Source organism: Pteropus medius, unplaced genomic scaffold, assembly GCF_902729225.1.
Source record: "Pteropus medius unplaced genomic scaffold, Ma_sr-lr_union100, whole genome shotgun sequence".
In the NCBI taxonomy this organism is placed as follows: domain Eukaryota; kingdom Metazoa; phylum Chordata; class Mammalia; order Chiroptera; family Pteropodidae; genus Pteropus; species Pteropus medius.
This window is the reverse complement of record NW_024342473.1, coordinates 1,669,307-1,688,040: the sequence shown is the minus strand read 5'-3', so window position 1 is coordinate 1,688,040 and position 18,734 is coordinate 1,669,307. Positions and strand designations below refer to the sequence as shown.

The window sequence follows — 18,734 nt, the reverse complement described above, 5'->3', positions numbered from 1 at the left end:
GCAGTTTACAGATTTATGCCCTTAAGTGTAAAAACATGTATAGTAATAAACATGATATAGTAATAAACATGATAATGTCACAAAGGGATGATAATCATATTGACTCATTGCTTGTATATCTCTTTAAGATGATTAGCAAAGGTTACTTTGTGATGATTATACTTATAAGTTACAGGTGTATTATAACAATGTGTATGAATAGAACATATGATAGTGATAATATTTGTATCTAATCTTTAATATTCCTTTATACAGTTACTAAATTTTTTATATTATTATGATAATAATGTATCTTGGTTTTTTAGTAACAGTGTTAAAGAATGTTTTATAGATGCATGAATAACAGAAGTACTTAACGAAAAAAAATATTTCTCTTTCCATTTTATTGGTTTATTTACATATATGCAACATATAAAATAGATTTGAAACTACTTAAAATGAAGTTCAGGAACAATAGGAGACCCAAACAAATGAGATAAGGCCAAAGCAGATACTAGCCGATAATGAAGAAAAGGTAAAGAAGCTTAGACAAGGATTCTGCCATCTACCCTGTTTAAAGAGTAAACTTTGTATGAGATAGAATGTTTGCCAATATAGAATTTTTAATCATAAGCATTTACACAATGTATGAGTCTGAAAAAAAATATGATTTTCCTATTGATAAAATTGGGAATGTTCTTACCATTTTAAGAATGTACCCTACAAGGAATTTGCAAGATGAAATAATAGTTTAGCCTATACTTCACGAAGATGTTGTACCTATTATTACCTGGGAATGCATGAAATCCAGAGTGAGATGAGGCTTCTTTTATTCTCACTGTCATTTATTTAGTAGGTGATTTCAGGGATCAGAACATGTCTGCTATGTAAAACACTTTTTTAAAATATCAAAGTAGATTTTGTTATATACCACATTTTCCTTACATACTAGTAAGATAACAAAGACTTATGTGATTATCCTATTCATTTCTCGTAGAACCAGTTTTTTATAAGCTGCGCCGATGACAAGGTTGTGTTCAATAAGATAGGTGATGCCATTGCCCAGAGGATACTGAAGGCTCACAGGTAAAGTTTTTGACATTTTGGTAGGAGTCGTGACTGCACATGTTCTTGAGTTTACTGCTAAAATGACTTTGAAAGGCCCACTTTTTAAATACTGTCTTTTCTTAGTAGGCATGATTTGGTTCAGCTGGCAATAGGTTATTGATGCCTTAAATGTGAGTCAGTTGCTGAGAATTTTTGAGTCCATTTTTGAGGGCACAGTCATTTTTTCCTGGCCAGTTTCTTTCCCATGGAGAATTGTGATTTGATTTACTTCATAGCAGACATTGAGCTGTGTTCACTTAAAAACCAAAGCAAAAGAGTAATAATGTTTTTTCATGGGTTATATTTAACTTCTTGTTACCATCTGTCTTATTTCTTTAGCTAATGGGATTATTTCTTTAATAACACTTTTATTAAGATATAACTTATATTCCATAGAATCTACCCACTTAAAGTGTACAATTCAGTGATTTTTAGTATATTCACAGAGCTGTGCAACCATCACCTAATCAATTTTAGAACATTTTCATTACCCCAGAAAGAAATCCATACCTTAGTCACTACCCAATCCCCCCCATGGCAACCACTAATCTACTTTCTTTTCTGCAAGATATGCCTAATCTGAGCATTTCATACAAATGGAATCATATACTATATGTTCTTTTGTGACTGCCTTTTTCACTTAATGTTCTCAAGGTTCACCTATGTTATGGAATGTGTCGGTATTTCATTTATTTTTATTGTCAGATAATATTCTATTATCAAGATATACTACATTTTATTTATCCATTCATCAGGTTGGTGGATGTTTGAGTTCTTTCCACTTTTTGGCTATATGAATAATGCTGCTGTAAACATTCTGAGTTTATGCAGACATGGTTTCATTACTCTAGGGGTGGAATTACTGGATTACATGGTCATTTGTTTAACATTTTGAGGAACTGCCAGGATGTTTTCGAAAGTGGCTATACCATTTTACATTCCCATACTATATGACGGCTTCAGTTTCTCTACATCATTGCCAATATTTATCTCTTTTTTATTATAGCCATTCAGATAGGTGCGAACTGGTATCTCGTTGAGGTTTTAATTTGAATTTCCCTAATGACTCCTGATGTTGAGGATTTTTCTGTTTGGTTATTAGTCATTCCTGTGTTATCTTCGGAGAAATGTCCATTCAAATCCCTTGTCCATTTTTCAGTTAGGTTGTCCTTTTATTGTTTAGTCATAAGCTTTCTTTATATAGTGTGGAAATAAGTTGCATATCGGATTTTTGATTTTCAAATATCTTCTTACATTCAGTGTGTGTTCTTTTTTCTTTCTTGATAGTGTCCTTTGAAACACAAAAGTTTTTAATTTTGGTAAAGTCCAATTTGTCTATTTTTTCTGTTATTGCTTGTGCTTTGGTGTTATAGCTGCCTAATCCAAAATCATGAAGATTCACTCCTCTTTTCTTCTAAGAACTTTATAGTTTTAGCTCTAACACTTAGGTCTTTGACTCATTTCGAATTCTTAGTATATGATATGAGGTAGAAGTCCAACTTCATTCTTTTGCATGTGTATATCCAGTTGTTCATTTATTGAAAAGACTCTTCTTTTCCTGCTGAATTATCTTGGCACCCACGACTACCTCTTTTTACGGCTTATTTTAGCTCAGTGTTAAAAGCAGCCTAACAAACAAACGAAACCATTACATTATATTATTTGAATTCACTGAACAAATGCAGTGGAGAATGTTAAATACATACACATTTGGGGATTAAAAAACATTTTTTGACTTTCAGTGTCATGTGGTACTTTAAAATCTTTTTTTTTTTTCTTTTAACATAATATGTGGGGATTTTTAGACCTAAGGACATTTTATGACTAACTACGAGCACTTTATATGATTCACAGTTTATATCTACAGATTCTTACTTAATTTTCTCACTACCCTTGAAAGTAGACCATATAGTTTTTGTTGTTATTGTTGTTGCTGTCCCCATTTTTGGAGTTAAAAACTGAGATTCAAGAGGTGATCTGACTTGTTAAGGGCTCTAACACCAACAGGCGAAAGGCTTTGAGCTCAAGTCTTTGGTTTCCACCCCAATGTCACTCCCTTATCACATAACTCTGATTCATTGATGATTAGAATTAAAGACCCTTTCAGGTTTGCCCCAAATTAAAGTAAGAGGGGCAAGAGGGTTGGGCTTTTGTCGTCCCCTCCTCACATTGACTGGTTACTAGAGGCAGGCTGACTCCAGGAAAAGGGCATGACCTTGGCTGAGGTAGGTCCCTTCGACCTATGGAGGACAATTCCTGAAGAAGGACTTCACTGTGAGTGAGTAGCCAGGGGCCTACGCTCACAGTGGCTGAGGTAATGGCTGTCTCAGTCCCACAGTGAGAGAGAGCATCTGGTCAGTGTACCATAATACCCACCACATCCTGCAGGGTGTACAGCGAACCTTAATCTTTACTACACATCAAAATCACCTTTGGACCTTGACAAAATACAGAGAGCTGCATTCAGCTCCATGCTTACTGGATTAGAATTTCCTGGAATGGGGCCCAGGCACCTGCATTTTATAATATTCCACAGGTAACTTCAAGACACAGCCAGGCATTTGCTTAGTATTTACCTAGAACAGCCTATACGGCCATAAATATTAATGATGGTCTGTGCTTTTATAGGTGACTTTTGTCCTTTACCTTCTACGCTCTTTTTAAGAAAGTCACCATAGGATCTGTTTCTGAGATGACTTTAAAAAAATCTTGTTTATCGTTAAACATGTGTGTATATACAGACATTTCTTGCATCCTGGCCAGCCTTCCAATTCTATGAGTCAGTTTGTATCTCATTTACAAAACTGCATTATCTTTCTGTCATTTTCTGCATTTCATTGAGAAAGGAGTGTCTACTTTATCTATAAAGCACATTTGACAAAAGAGAAAAATAATTTTTTCATAAAATTGGAATAAGTCACAGAAATACATTAAGGTGACAAATGAGCTCATTGGACTGAGCAGTAAATCATGAATTTTGGAACTATGATCAGCTAATATGGACAGTAGCTTGTATACCTTAATCTCAACTTTACTAGTCTCAGTTAGTTCCATTTAGTACGTAGTTTAATAAGTACCTGTAAGATTTGTTTTTAAGTGGGAGCCCGAAAGAATATTTTTCTTTAATATACTAATGTGTCTTTAAAAATCTGGATTACTTCTAAAATCATAGTAGTAGGGCTGGAAGGTACTTAAAGATATTTTCTAGTTGAACATTTCCCAGTGATCGTATGAGCTGCTCCTGAAGGGAAAAGAGATCCATGGAAAGAGATAATGGTAAGGTAGCATCATCTGTTGCAGATTGTATCTCATGCTTAAAAGTTCACTGAGCACATTAAAGACTAGCGATTTCAAGCTCACTTTGTAGAAAATGAGAAACAAGTCCAGCAAATTTCAAATTAACTGTGTGCTCTTTATCTCTGCTCAGTAGTCTCACTTTCTTCACACGTCACAGTGGTATGTCTATCACACATTCAGAGTTTTAGTTGATACATGTTTCCTGGAAACAGTTTTTTACATTTTTACATTTTTCCCCTTCTCTGCATCTCCACATTATTGTTCATCACCTGTGTTAATTGCAACTATAAAACATATTCTTATTTAATAATTTAATAATTTCAAATCTGTGAGCTCATATTCTTAGGAAAGGTAAAAGTAGAATTAAAAAGCTCATCTTGCAGGCTGCCTGCAGTGGGACCCCTCCTTTTCACTGAGGACCATGATGTGCCACCCCAAGTTTACCCCTCTCTCTTCCTTTGTTGATTTTTCTGCTCTCCACTCTTTTGAGACTCAGAACTTCCCTGCCCAAGTCATGCGCCTAGTAAGTATAATTTTGGCTGTCGGGGAAAAAAAAATAGAATATAGCACAAAGCAGATGGAGGGAAATGACAGCATTTGGCCAGCCTGACCAAGGAACACAGGCTCTCTTCCAGGTCCCTCCTACCCTAGAGAGATTGGAGTCTTTAAATTGCCAAGACCTTCAGCTGGGCTGAGCAGTTATATTTCTGCCAGTGTTGGAATTGGCCCTGCACCGATTCCCCGAAGTGAGTGCTCTGTTTCCCTCACTTCCTCCTGGTTCCTTCTCAACAGCTATAATTCTTTATAGAAACAGGTTTTTGCAAAGCCTTCGTGCTCTGATCCATGACCTAGAGTCTCAGAATATTGTTCACTCCATGCTGAACTAAGAATACCTGTAGGAATCTCTGCAGAAAACAAAAGCTCTGCTCTAATAAGTAAAACTGTCTTAGAGTTGAGAGCAGCTCTCAACCCACTTGAAGCCTGTTTTTGACAACTCAAATCTGACGAGAGATCAGGGAGAAGAAATCATAACCCACAGTCTAAAACTGACTGGTTAATGCTATGTTTGAATAAGACAAAAGATAGAGTAGGACCAGCTGATCTAGGCAGGAAACATTTTAAAACACTGTGTGCCATGAATGAATGCTTTCTGAGGATGAAACGATTTTGCTTATGGAAACTGGCACACACATAATTTTGCTGCCTTGGTAAAAAGTAAGGAAGTGAGAGTGCATTTTGCACTGCTCTCACCACAAAGTTGACACATACAATGAAAAGTCAGTTGATTTAATGCCTCTGTGTTTTAATATTAAATCTCATTGAAAAATACACCACTTTGAAAATCGCTCAAACTCTTTATGCATCTTCTAACTATAGAACAATGCCAGATAGGATTTGCAGTTTGCCCATGGGTGGGTGGTAAGGGGAAAGCGCCCCTGGGAATCTGAAATTAATTGGGGACCAAGTGTCTGGAGACCTGCGTTATTTCCAACTCTGTAATCTACAGGTATGTGACCTTTTAAGTATATCAGTTTGCCTTTCTGACACTGCTTTTTCACCAACAAAGAAAATAATAATATCTGCCCTACCTAGCTCGTATGAATGGATGTGGGGGAAAAAAAAAAAACCTGAAAACTGTAAAGTGCCAGTTCATATAAGAAATTATTGTTATTTCCAAGAAATTTATCATCTAGAAATATGCTAGCTCACAGTAAATATGAGCAAGGATAAAGAAGGACAATACTCAAATAAACTGTTTTAGAATTAATATTTATGTTAGAATCAGAAATGTTTTAATTAAAGCGGTGTTTAATGTGCCTTATTTTAAATTATTAGATGGCTACTCCTGGACAAGTGAAATTTACTTTGGTTTTCTACCACTGGTGCTTGTTTGTCCTGAGACAAGTAGAGGCACATTATTGAAATGCTGTCTACAGATATCCTGCCTGAAATCTGTAGCTAACATCTCCTGGAAATCAATTTTTGGATTCCCTATGACTGGTTTCATAGCATGCTCCCCCAAAATGTAAAACAAAGTAAAAGGAATTCTGAAGCATAATGCGAGTTCAATTTTGCTTTTTTTTGTTGTTGTTGTTTTAATTTTAGGCACTATTTACTTTATTATTCTTTGAAGGTGTACAAAGAATTTTTAATTGAAATCACTGGTTGTTAATTGAATAATACTATTACCAAATGTCAGGGTTGTTCCACATCCAAGGTGCTTCATTTGCATTGCTTCATTCAGTTCTCACATCACCCTTGTACAATTATCCCCATTCTACAGATGTGGCAACTGAGGCCAAATGAGATTAGGCAACTTGCCCAAGTCCTACGCCCATGGATGAGTGGAACTAAGACTCAAGCCATGTCTTTAGGATTTGCACTCGTCACTGCTCAGCTACATAGCTTCCCTCATCTCAGGGAAGTAGAAATGTTCTAATGTTAAGCCTTCCCAAAATCTACGTGAGATACTTTCTTCTCTATGAGATTAGTGTCTCATAGATACTAATGAAATCCGATGAACATTTTATTTTTTAAAGTAATTGCTTGATAGATAAAAATTTCTAAGACTTAAAGAAAAATCTACATCTTATAATTATCATATTCTATAATTTGTATACCAGGCTGAAAGGACATGTTGGGCACTGTCTTAAAGAAATTTAAACTGAATAAATTTGTTAGAATAAAGCAGATTGAAAAAAAAAAAGCATTTAAATTAAGTATGCCATTGGCTGGTTTCATTTTTTTTTTTCTTGTGGGATAATCTCCAAGCTCTATAAAATTTCTGGAGAAGAGGTTACATTGGGGCAGCGACAGCGACCTATCATGGTAGGAGAAATTTTTATTTAAATCATTTAATTGCTTTTGCTCAATCCCAAAAATTATATAAATGGTAATCTCAGAAGATAGATATAAGGATTAGCACAGGGAAGAGGCCAGCAACCATTCGGAGCCTGAGCATGTGCCCTAGCGGAGGAAGGGAGATTCTTTCTAAAAAAATAAGGATGAAAATGTCTGGACCATAGAGAGAACAGTTGAATAAAGGGTTTTGTATAATATTATATAGGGGCCACTGCCAAAGGCTAACAAGTCCACAATGAAGCCTACATACTGAGCTAACCCTGAAGATTCTTACATTTAAAAGCTTGCCATTTTCAAAACATAATCACTGAAAAACATTATGTGTGTGTACACACTACAATATATAACACGTCATATAAAATCACGCATATAATATTCAAAGTCACTGCTAAATAGGGTCAGCATTGCTAGTGGACTAGCAATGATTTTCGCCAACTTTCTCCCTTACAGATGAGAAAACTGAAGCCCAGAAAGGTCTGCTGTATTTTAAAAGGCTTTCCAAAGTAATATGGGTTATGTCTCAAACCACTGAGAAGCGACAGATCCAGTTCTTACATAACTGATACACAGTAGTATAAAGTTCTCTCCACACAAAACACTAAGCCCCAACCACAATTCTTCTCATTTCTGGAAACTTTCACTGCAAAATCTACAACAATGATAGGACTTATAACCAGCTCTTGAAGTTTAAGACAATGAAATATGACCTATAAATCACAAATTCCTAAAATATAAAGTGTCTTGTCACTGGAGAAGCACAATGACCTCCTTTGGAACCTTTGTGCAGATCCTGAGACCCTGCTCTGAGCAGACCCCGCTTCTCCCGATTGCCTCCATGCTGAGGATGGACCAAGGGGTGCAGGAGGAGGGGGTTTTACAGGAGAGAAGAAAAAGGAGGGAAACAAAGTAGAGGAAAGCCACCACTGCAGCCCATCTACGTAGTGAATTAGTACTGTTTTTAAAGGTACGAAGAGCGTTACGGCAATCACAAATCTTAAAGATGTTAAAAATCTCATTATCACCCTAAAATGTTGCTTTTTATTTTGCTATTTCCTTTTTTGTTCATATTAATATATATACTTATATATTCTATTGAATTGTAACTTATTTCCTTTTCCTGTAACTTACCTGAATTTGTCTCAAGTCCCATTTCAGTACAATAGAAGGAAATTTAGTTTAGTCACTTCCCGATAAATGTGGCCAAATTCAGTGTTTCTGGTTATTTCTGCTCTGTATTCAGCCAGTCAAGGTGACACACACCCTATTTTTGGTATAGATGCTAAGGGGCCTTGTATCTTTGGGAAGGGACTTTTAGCTCTCAGCATTGATCTATCTCAGGCCTGTTCTGGCATCTGCCTACTGTATCTTGAGGCCTCAGCCTTCTTTCAACCTTGCCTTCGGTCAGTTCTCCTCTGTTGCTGCCACATCACAGGGGCTGGAGGAAGTTTCCCTGGGGTTCCTCTAGAAATAAGGCTCAGATCCTCATCGCCCCCATATCCTCATGCTTGAAAGGTGATGGAGTCAGTCCTGTTTTCCTTGGAATTCTGCTTGAAGGGAAAGGGGAAGAGTCCCTGCACTGAGTCTCATTTTTATTTCTTTATACTCCCACCTCAGCTCAAAAAATTTTTATCTAGTTCCCCAAATCTAAGAAGCCCTCATTTCTTTGTGCCCTGGTTCCTTTGTGATAGTGCCACCCTAGGAGCAATGCCCGCTTCATGTCACAGAGTGGAGGAAGTTAACACATTTAAGGGGAAAATTACTTAGCATATCATAGTTTCAGCCTGCCACATCTGAAATTGTCTTGTAAATGTAACTTTACATTGGGACCATTTTAACACAGCATCAGAGTATTTTGCTAGTAAGTCATCATAGCGGTCATTTTTAGTGACTGCAAAAGTTATATCCATTGAATGGCTGTAGCATAATTTTGTGAACCATTCCCCTATTATTGGACATTTATTTCCAATTTTTAGCTGTCATACATAGCACTGTTATAAGAGTTAGTGAGTTTCAAAAGAAAAACTTATTTTAACAAAAAGCCTAGAATTCAGTTTTACAAAATTGTTTGAACTAAAGTAGATGGAGCCATTGCTTGCATAATGGCTCGCTGCCCACTAACTCTTATCTGGCTTTTAGGATCATAAATAATTCTGCACATTAAGGGCTCCGGTTCATTAGGGGCTCCATCCGGTTCTTGCCCTACGCTGATTGCTATCATTTGTACCACTCCAATGTTCTGAGGGTGCAATGTTTCAGAAGAGATTAGAATCCTCAGCAGCTAGCAACTGTTGTTTTCTGTGGATGGGATCAAAGAAGGAGATTGGACATATTCTTGAATAGAATTTTCTCTTTATTGGCTTAAACTTAACTTGATTTTATGTTTTGAAATTCTAGAGCCCTTTTTTCTGCAGCAGTGAAAATCTAAGTCGTTTCTGCTAATTTGCTGAACACAGTTTAAAATTTTCATCATTCAGGAAATTCAAGAACGAGTGCATTGTGAAAAAGCAAAGGCCTTGATTTGGAGCCAACAAAGTCCCAAGAACAAGAAAATGTGAATATTCTGATTCCTATAAAAGTAAATTTACAAGAGTGTTTTGTCTAAAGCTATAGGATTTTTATAGGACATTTTTCTTTAAAAAAAATTTTTTTTCAATTACAGTTGACATTCAATATTATTTTATATTAGTTTCAGATGTTCGGCATAGTGGTTAGACATTTATATAATTTACTAAGTGACCCTTCTGATTATAGGACATTTCTCTATATCTTAATATGAAGTCTACATTTTGAAGTCATTTTTACTTTTATAAAACACAGGGATAAAAGGGAACTGTATTTTACAAACAGAATCACAAACACTGGTGTTCAAGACCAGCAATACCACTTCTAAGATTCTTTCAACAAATGTGAAAAATGACTTATGTGGGTCAGCATACACAGCAAAATAGTTACTTTGAAATAGTAAAAAATTAGAAATGTTTTAAATGCCCATTAATAGAGAACTGGTTTAACTATTATAGTACAAATGTATAGTGGAATACCATGTTGCTGTTGTTAAAAAAAAAATAGGCAACTCTCTATGTTCAAAGAATTTCCAGGATACACTGGTAAATGATAAAAATAACATTCAGAAAATTGTTTCTAGCATTCTAATATTTGTGTAGAAGGAAAGAATACATATGTATGCTTATAAATTCATAGACTGTTTTGAAAGAATATAGAAGGCAATATAGAGTCGCTTTTGAGAAAGGAAGATGGAGCTGCAGACAAAGGAGTGAAAGGATTTTTTTATATAATCTTACACCACTCTTAAATTTTGTACTATGAGCACATATTATCCACTGGAAAATGTAATTTATTTTGTGGTTCCTTAAAAAGCTAAATGTAGAATAACTGTATGGCCCAGCAATGCCATTCCTGGGTGTGCACCCAAAAGGACTAAAACCGGGGACACAGACACTGTATGCCAACGTTCGTCATGGCATCATTCACAGTAGCCAGCCGAAAGGCGGAAACAACCAAATGCCCATCAGCAACTGACTGGACAAACAAAACATGGTCTCTGCATACAGTGGAGTATTAGTTAGCCATAAGAAGGAAGGAAATTCTGACACATGCTACAACATAAATAATGAGGACATTATTTTAAGTGAAATAAGTCAGACACAAAAGGACAAATGATTCCATTTAGGTGAACTCTCTAGAATAGGCAAATTCATAGAGACAGAGAGTAGATTAGAGGCTAAACGGGAATTATTGCTTAATTATCACAGAGTTTCTGTTTGGGGTCATGGAAACATTTTGGAAATAGATATGATGGTTGTACAACATGTGAGTGTTATTAATATCACTGGATGGTACACTTAAGAATGGTTAAAATTGCAAATTTTGTGTTATACATATATTTTACCACAATAAAACATTTAAATAAAATGTAATTTAATTAAAAAAAAAACAAACCAAAAACATCCTGTGCAGCTTAACCTCTTCTCTACTAGAGCCCTCCTAGAAACATTCTTCCAACCTGACCTCATCCTCCCAAAGTAAATACTGCCGAGTGCAGACCATGTGCAAGGATCCTTTATTGGGCACTGCCAAAAACAGAAAGGCATGTGGACATACGTTCTGTGTTTCAAAAGCACTTATCACATAGCCTAGGCAGCAGATGTGTGTGTCGCTACTGAATCTAAAGCCAAAAGGGCATGAGTAAACTACCCAGCATTGTGCCATGGGAGCACAGAGGCAGGAGCAGACCACTTTTGACTGGAAAATCCAGGATGGCTTGACCGCAGAAGGAGCATTTGTCCTGGAAGGAGGAGTGGCATCCTGAGAGGTGGAAAACGGCATCCCGGACTCAGAGAGCAGATGCGCCAACCCTCCTTGGTAGGGAGGTGCACCCCTGCGCAAAGGGACAGTGGGTCTGAGGGTCATACTGAAGCTGGTTTACTATTTAGGAATGCGAGCCTCTTACCCTTATCAGGTAGACAACTATAACAGTTTGCATTTTTTAAATGGTTTATTTTCCACCTCAAACTATGTTTGCCATCTAGTGATTAATCCATGCCATTACAACAACCTACTTCAAATTCGTTGTTTCTCAGCACCGCAGTTAAGGGCAACAAGCCCCCAGAGTCCTGTTGGCTGTTGCTTCTGCCCTGAACTTCACTTTCCACATGTCCTATACGTACACTGGCATTTAGAGACATCAATAATGAAATCTGACGCTTCGGAGAGTAGTAATAACATTTGCATGAAAGAAAAATGTAGCTGTTTAGAAGAAAAGGAACTTTAGAAATTAAGTATTATGAAAAGTTTAAGTAGGATCTGATTAGAAAATTAGCCAGTAGCAGTACCTTTGTGTGAATATAAACCTCTCAAATATATGGCTGGGGTTCTCACCACAGTGGGTACCACTGTCATTTGCAGGCTTTCTTCTCTTCCTGCGTATCTTCTAAACGGAGACAAGGACTTGTAACAGCTTTGTCTCCAAACAGGCGATATCTATTCGAACATAGTTCTCCAAATTTCCAGCTTTCTGAATGCAGATCAGAGTAAGGAGCCGCATGTTTACCATGTGTTCCGTTACAGAGTACTCAAAGGCTACTCAGAGGCTTTTCTCTCAAAGGGTGCTGTTAATCAGTTGGGAGAGTAGGCCAAACAAATCTTGTGTTATATTTATGCAGGGGTTTAAAAACCATCAGTCACTCAGAATTCTTGAAGGGCCCAGGGTAACATTTTGCTTCTGAACCAGAGTTTCTAAACAATGATGATTTCTGCATTGGAAGGTATACTGAGTCCAGTATGTCTTTTTGTCCCTAGATTGTGAAAATTCCTTTATTCAGCAACTATTAACTGATTGCCTACCATTTGCCAGGCTCTGATCTAGGTACAATGGATGTAACTTGTTAGACATAAAACTATTATGATTAAGTCTTTTCAAAAACTTTATTGTAACCCCTTCACCTTCCATGGGATACAAGCAAGGCTTTCTTACAATGAATTTTGCCCTAGGAAGGATAATACTATACAGAGAGATAGGGGACAATCCCCACATTACTGCCAAGTTCAGGTTGTTATGAACTATTAGCCTGGAAAATAGCTTCTGGCTCCAATGTAGTAGTACTCCAAAGCCCTGAAATGTGATAGAATATATTGTAGGGAGCCATTCACTCAATCTCTAAGCCCATGTGAACTGCTTGGCTGTCATGTTAAACTGTTACTGTATGTACTTTTGTATGTGTGTGTACGTGTATGTGTGAATCTTTCTGTATCTGACCTTTGCAGGGAAAGCAAGAGATACCGGGTATATGTTGTGATACCACTTCTGCCAGGGTTTGAAGGAGACATTTCAACTGGTGGAGGAAATGCTCTACAGGCAATAATGCACTTCAACTACAGGTGACAAAGCTCTAAAATCTCCTATTTTCAGCTTTCAATCAGTTACATACATAAGCTGCTGAAAGGAGTGGAAATGTTTGTCCACATCTATTCAGAGGAGTGTTGAACACATGAATACTGTATTGTACTTTTGAATCTTGGCCTGTTTACAAGTTGGTAAGATTTCACATAGAACCTAAAATTGTAAATGGTAAGCCTAGGACACATGGCAAACATAAAAGAACTAAAATATTAGTCTCTTTTATATTCAATGGCTAGTGTAGGTGTGGTTTTTAAATAATATATAAAAAGTATATAGATATATACATTTAAAATAATATATATCATATAAAATATAAAATAATATATGTTAAAAGTTCTTGTCTCCATTTATAATATATGTATATATATTTACATATATTAAACTAAAATATTAGTCTCATGTTCCACATATTATATATGAATATGTTTATATAGTATACATATAGATATTATAAATGGAGACAAGGACTTATATGTGTATGTATAAAGTATATGTATAAAATGTTCATTTTACATTACCATTAAGCCACGAAATAGTTATTGACATTTTCATATTTGCAGTAAGAAAAAAAAAAGAAATACTTAAAATGCTATGATTTGTGCGCGTTTATGATTTAGGGAGCAAACTCTTTAAAAAGGTTGGTAATAGCAGCCTCTGCTAGTAAGTGAAGTTGGAGATTCTTTTCTATCTCTTGGAATTTGAATTCTGTTTTCTCTACTACATCTTCGTTAAAATTGTAGGGAAAGTATTAAGTCCTCTTCTTGAAATTTTAAAAAGCAGAGTTTACATATTCACTCAAAAAGGCCCTTGAGGCTTCAAGCCTTATCCAGTAGAGCATTATGAAGAAAGTTGAGAGGTAGTGACTGGTGGACAGGTGTAGAGACATAGGGTTGAAAGTGATAAAAGCTGAGTTTTTTCTGGGTCACTTAGCCAGGAAGGAGCCTGGGCGTAGACAGGCCTGGGCATGAAGCCGGCTCCCAGTTATGAACTCTGTGACCAGAGATACGAAAGAGCTTGAGTCAGGATCACACTCTTCATAAGTCAAAGCAAGGACCAGAACCGGGCTGTTGGCTTTTAATACCCCTTGTTTTTCAGAGCTCCCTGTAGTTTCCCACTTTTCTAATCAAACCCTTTTTAGAGGGAGAGGGGGAAGGACAAAGAAGACCTTACTCACAGCTTCCAGTGCATAAAGCAAATTCAGATCCAGGGCCCTGGTCAAATTGGGGGTGGGGGCTTAGATGCCCTCCTGCTGGGGTCTCCCACCCCAGAGACACCCCTTGCAGGATCTGAGGGTCCTCTGTGCACAATGTGAGTGCTCCATTGTGGCAGAAATTTTTTTTTTTTTTAATCCTCTTGTTTTTTTCTGACTTTTCTATGTCTGTCTGTCATGGTTTCAAGTAAAGATTTTTGTTGTTGCTTCCTCTTGGGTAACTTTGCTTGATGACACTACGGGAGAACTCTAACTGTGCTTTGGACTATACGCTTGGATTGAAGATGTGCCCATTTCTATTATTATCTGATTAATAACATGACAAACAAAGCTTTTCAAGTATTTAAGGCACTGACATAATGTTTAATTGGATTTTATCCACTTTATTTGCCATTCTAATATTATTTTTGGAATATTGTCAATTGTAATTATTTTCTATGACGATTTTCTTGGGTTTGAACCAGTTGAATGAAATAACATGCTTGGCTTTTGTTCAGCAACCAAAACTATAATCTTTTATTCTGCAAATAAATCTCTATTTGCTGGCATCATCTTTAATAATATCAGCATTTCCCATGCATAAGTGTATTTTTAATTACTTTCATAGAGCAAGCAGATGGAGCATAGAATTTTTTGTTTTGTCAGTCTTAATAATTCATTGACTATTATCAGAGTCTTGGGAAACAAAATCATTAGTGGAGTCAGTTGTTTGAGAAAATATTTTTCACTTTTAAGGAGTTTACCAACTTTACAGAGACAGTCCAAGTATAATAGTTTCTTTAATTCCAACATTACTCTGCTAAGTGTTTGCCCTTTTCACCTCTGAAAGTAATGTGATTTCTGTAAGTATTCTTATCTATTGAGGCATTCTTAATTTATCTTTGCTGTCACTAAATATTCTGAGAGGGAAAGTTCATTCATAATCCATCTTTTAAAAATAATGCCTCTTTCTGAAATTAACATTAATTTTATAACTTTTCCATTTACTCACCATCTCAAAACAACTACCTTGTCTTATCAGTAACAATACAAAGTGATCGTCTTGTGGTTTTTTAGTTTCTGAAAAGATCTATGTGGCATTTCCATAAAAGCACTCTTCTGCCTTTACTTGGATTAGGACCAAACCCCACAGATACTGCTTTTGGAATTGATTCCTTTGAAACCTCCATAATTATTTCTTTCCTTTACATCTGTTCAGAACCATGTGCAGAGGAGAAAATTCCATCCTTGGACAGTTGAAAGCAGAGCGTAAGTAACTACTTTTTATCCCTTCATGGTTGTTTTGGTGACACATCAGTAATTATTAATGTTTTCACAGTGTGATTATAGAACTCTATTCACAAAAGGTATCTTATGAAATGCTTAACAGAGGTAAATTACTTATTCCCATTAAATTGTCCAAATCAGTGTTCAAATGATGGCTTGAGATGCATAGGCCATACAAAATAAGAGTATTTTTATAATTTATTTATAATTATTGTCTCGATAGTGAGTGGGATTTGTAAGGCACTTCACAAGGACCCTACATGCATCTTCCACCATGATTCTTCCCCATGGTCCTGGCTGGTAAGCAGGACAGGTGTCATTTCTGCCTTAAAGATGAGGACATAAATGCTATGAGGTTAATAGGTATTTACCTGGCCTCCTATAAATGTAGAAGTCCCAGAGTCTAAATCTTTGAGGATATTACACTGGAGGTAAATAAATAAGAAAGAAAAAACCACAGTAATACCTTTCACTTTTGTAGGTTTTTTAAATTTTTTTTATTTTCAAAGGCACTTTCTCAGATATCTTCTTAATTGATCCTTCTACAAAGTTCTTAACTATAATATATTGTGACTGTGTGTTTACTTATTTATATCTCTGTAAACTGACTCTAAGTTCATCACATAGTGGGTGCTCAGTAATATTTTATACCCTGTATAATAGGTATGAAAGATTCCACAAAAAATAAACCAGAGTCAGAACCCAAGCTTTCTGACATCGAGTTCCAGTTGGGTCCAGAATGTGAAAACTTTGAGGACCACATTAAAAAGAATAGCTTTTATCCAGAATAAGAAAAAGATGAGATTGATGGAAACCTCTGACCCCTGAAATGAACTCATGAAAGAGAGTTTATATGAAGATTTACTTACTGTTGGTAAACAGAGTAGAGAGAGACTTGTGGCAGGTACAGATAATGGTCCATTGGTAGTGGAAAGAAAGTTTACGTGTCAATAAGACTGTGAAGGAAGACTCGAAGAGATGTGGGAGCAGAAGAGTAAGGGAAATATCAGGTAATCATAAGAGTTTCAACTCAACTGACCAGGAGGTCTAGAAAAGTCAGGAGGAGCCATCACAAACATATGATGCCATGTGGTATGGGCTTCATATATGCTAATCACCTCAGTTGAGTTTTTTGAAGATTTTATATACTGGATATTGTATCACAGAATATGGGGAGAAAATGTTAGTCCTTCCTTATATGTATATTTTTCACTTAAAAATAAAGAATTAAGACATCAGTAAGAATAACATATTAAGAATCTCCAAAAATTCACTCCTACATAAAAGCAACAAAAACAGTGACAAAAATTGTCAAAGTCATCTCTTTCAGAATTCTGGAAATTAACCAAAGGCTTGTTACAATCTGAGGAATGTTTGTTTATTCCAGAAAGACAGCAGAATCTTGGTAGAAGCATCAAGCTTTGTGGCGTTTTAATTTGCCACCTACCCATCCCTCTCTCCTCAGTTCCACAGTAGACTTGAAAACCAGCTCAGCACTTTGAAAACCAGCAGCCTACCAACCACTGGAAGGAGCCAAATGGGTCTGAAGCTCCCATTCCCTGAGAATTCTGAGAATTGTCATAATTTGACCTGTCTGACAGTTTGAATACTCATTAAAACAGCTAGTTTAACTATGTACAAAGAACTAAAGGAAATGATATCTAAAGAGGAGCTCAGTATCAGATTGTAGCAGGCAGAAGAATTAACAGATTTTAACAGAGGTCCATTGAGAGTATCCAGTCTGAGGAACAGAAAGAAAAAGAATGGAGAAAAATGAGCAAAGCCTCAGAGACCTATAAAACATCATCAAGCCCACTGACATACACATAATGGGAGTGCCAGAAGAAGAGGAAAGAGGAAAAAAATGCAGATAGAATATTTAAAGAAATAGCAACTGAAATCTTCCCAAATTTGATGAAAAACACAAATCTACACATCCAAGAAGCTCAGCAAAATCCAGTTAAGATGAACTTAAAGAGATTCACACCAACACGCATCATAATCAAACTAGCAAAACACAAAGACAAAAAGAAAATCTTGAAAGCAGCAAGGGAGAAGCAAATTATCCAGTATGAGAGATCCTCAATAAGATTAATAGCCAGTTTCTCATCAGAAACCATTCTGTCATTTTCCCCTTGATTATATTCATTGGAGTAAAAAACTTTTATGTTTGATGAAATCCAATTTATCTATTTTTATGTTTTTGTTTTTGGTGTAAAATCCAAGAAACCATTGCTTAATCTAATATGGGAGAAAATGTTGCAAGCCATATATCTGATTGGTATCCTGAATATATAAAGAACAATCTAATTTTTAAAATGGGCTAAGGATATAAGTAGCCATATATAGATGGCCAATAAGCCATGAAGAAGATGCTCAACATCGTTAGTCATTACGGAGATTCAAACAGAAACCACAAAATACAACTTCATACCCACCAGGATGGCTGTAATTTAAAAAATAAAAGCAGTATTGACAAGAATGTAGTGATATTAGAACCCTCACACACTGCTCCTGGGAAATCACAATGGTGAGGGCTCTTTGGAAAGCAATGTGGACTTTCCTTAGAAATTAAACAGAGTTCCCGTGTAGCCCAGCAATTCTGCTCCATAGCATATACCCAAGAGAGTGGAAAACATATGTCCATACAAAAACTTGCACGCGAATGTTCATAGCAGCATTATTTATAATAGCCGAAAGGTAGAAACAACCCAAATATCCATTAACTGATGAATGTAGAAACAAAATGTATATATCTTTACAATGGAATACTATTCAGTTATAAAAAGAAATGTATTGATACATGCTACAACATGGATGAACCTTGAAAATTTTATGCTAAGTGAAAAGAAGCCAGACACAAAAGGCCACATGTTGTATAATTTTATTTTTATGAAAATTTTTAACAGGCAAACTCATAGAGACAGGAAAGTAGATTAGTGATTGCCAGGTCCGGGGAGAGAGTGGAATGGAGAGTGACTGCTAGTGAGTATGATGTTTCTTTTGGGGATAATAAAGTGTCTCAAAATTAGATAGTGGTGATGATTATACAGCTTTGTGGATGTAGTTTTAAGAAACTGAATTGTCCACTTT

At 36.1% G+C, this 18,734-nt stretch overlaps 1 protein-coding gene across 6 annotated transcripts in view; it reads left to right on the top strand.

Annotated features, from left to right (window-relative positions):
• Window positions 1-18,734, top strand: part of PLD1 (phospholipase D1) — a 179,473-nt gene that overhangs the window by 133,957 nt on the left and 26,782 nt on the right. For all 6 annotated transcript variants that reach the window (XM_039865037.1, XM_039865033.1, XM_039865038.1 and 3 more), the window contains 3 exons: window positions 977-1,065; window positions 13,030-13,143; window positions 15,574-15,623. In XM_039865037.1, coding sequence (XP_039720971.1) covers window positions 977-1,065; window positions 13,030-13,143; window positions 15,574-15,623 — 253 coding nt within the window. The remainder of the gene's footprint in view (window positions 1-976; window positions 1,066-13,029; window positions 13,144-15,573; window positions 15,624-18,734) is intronic.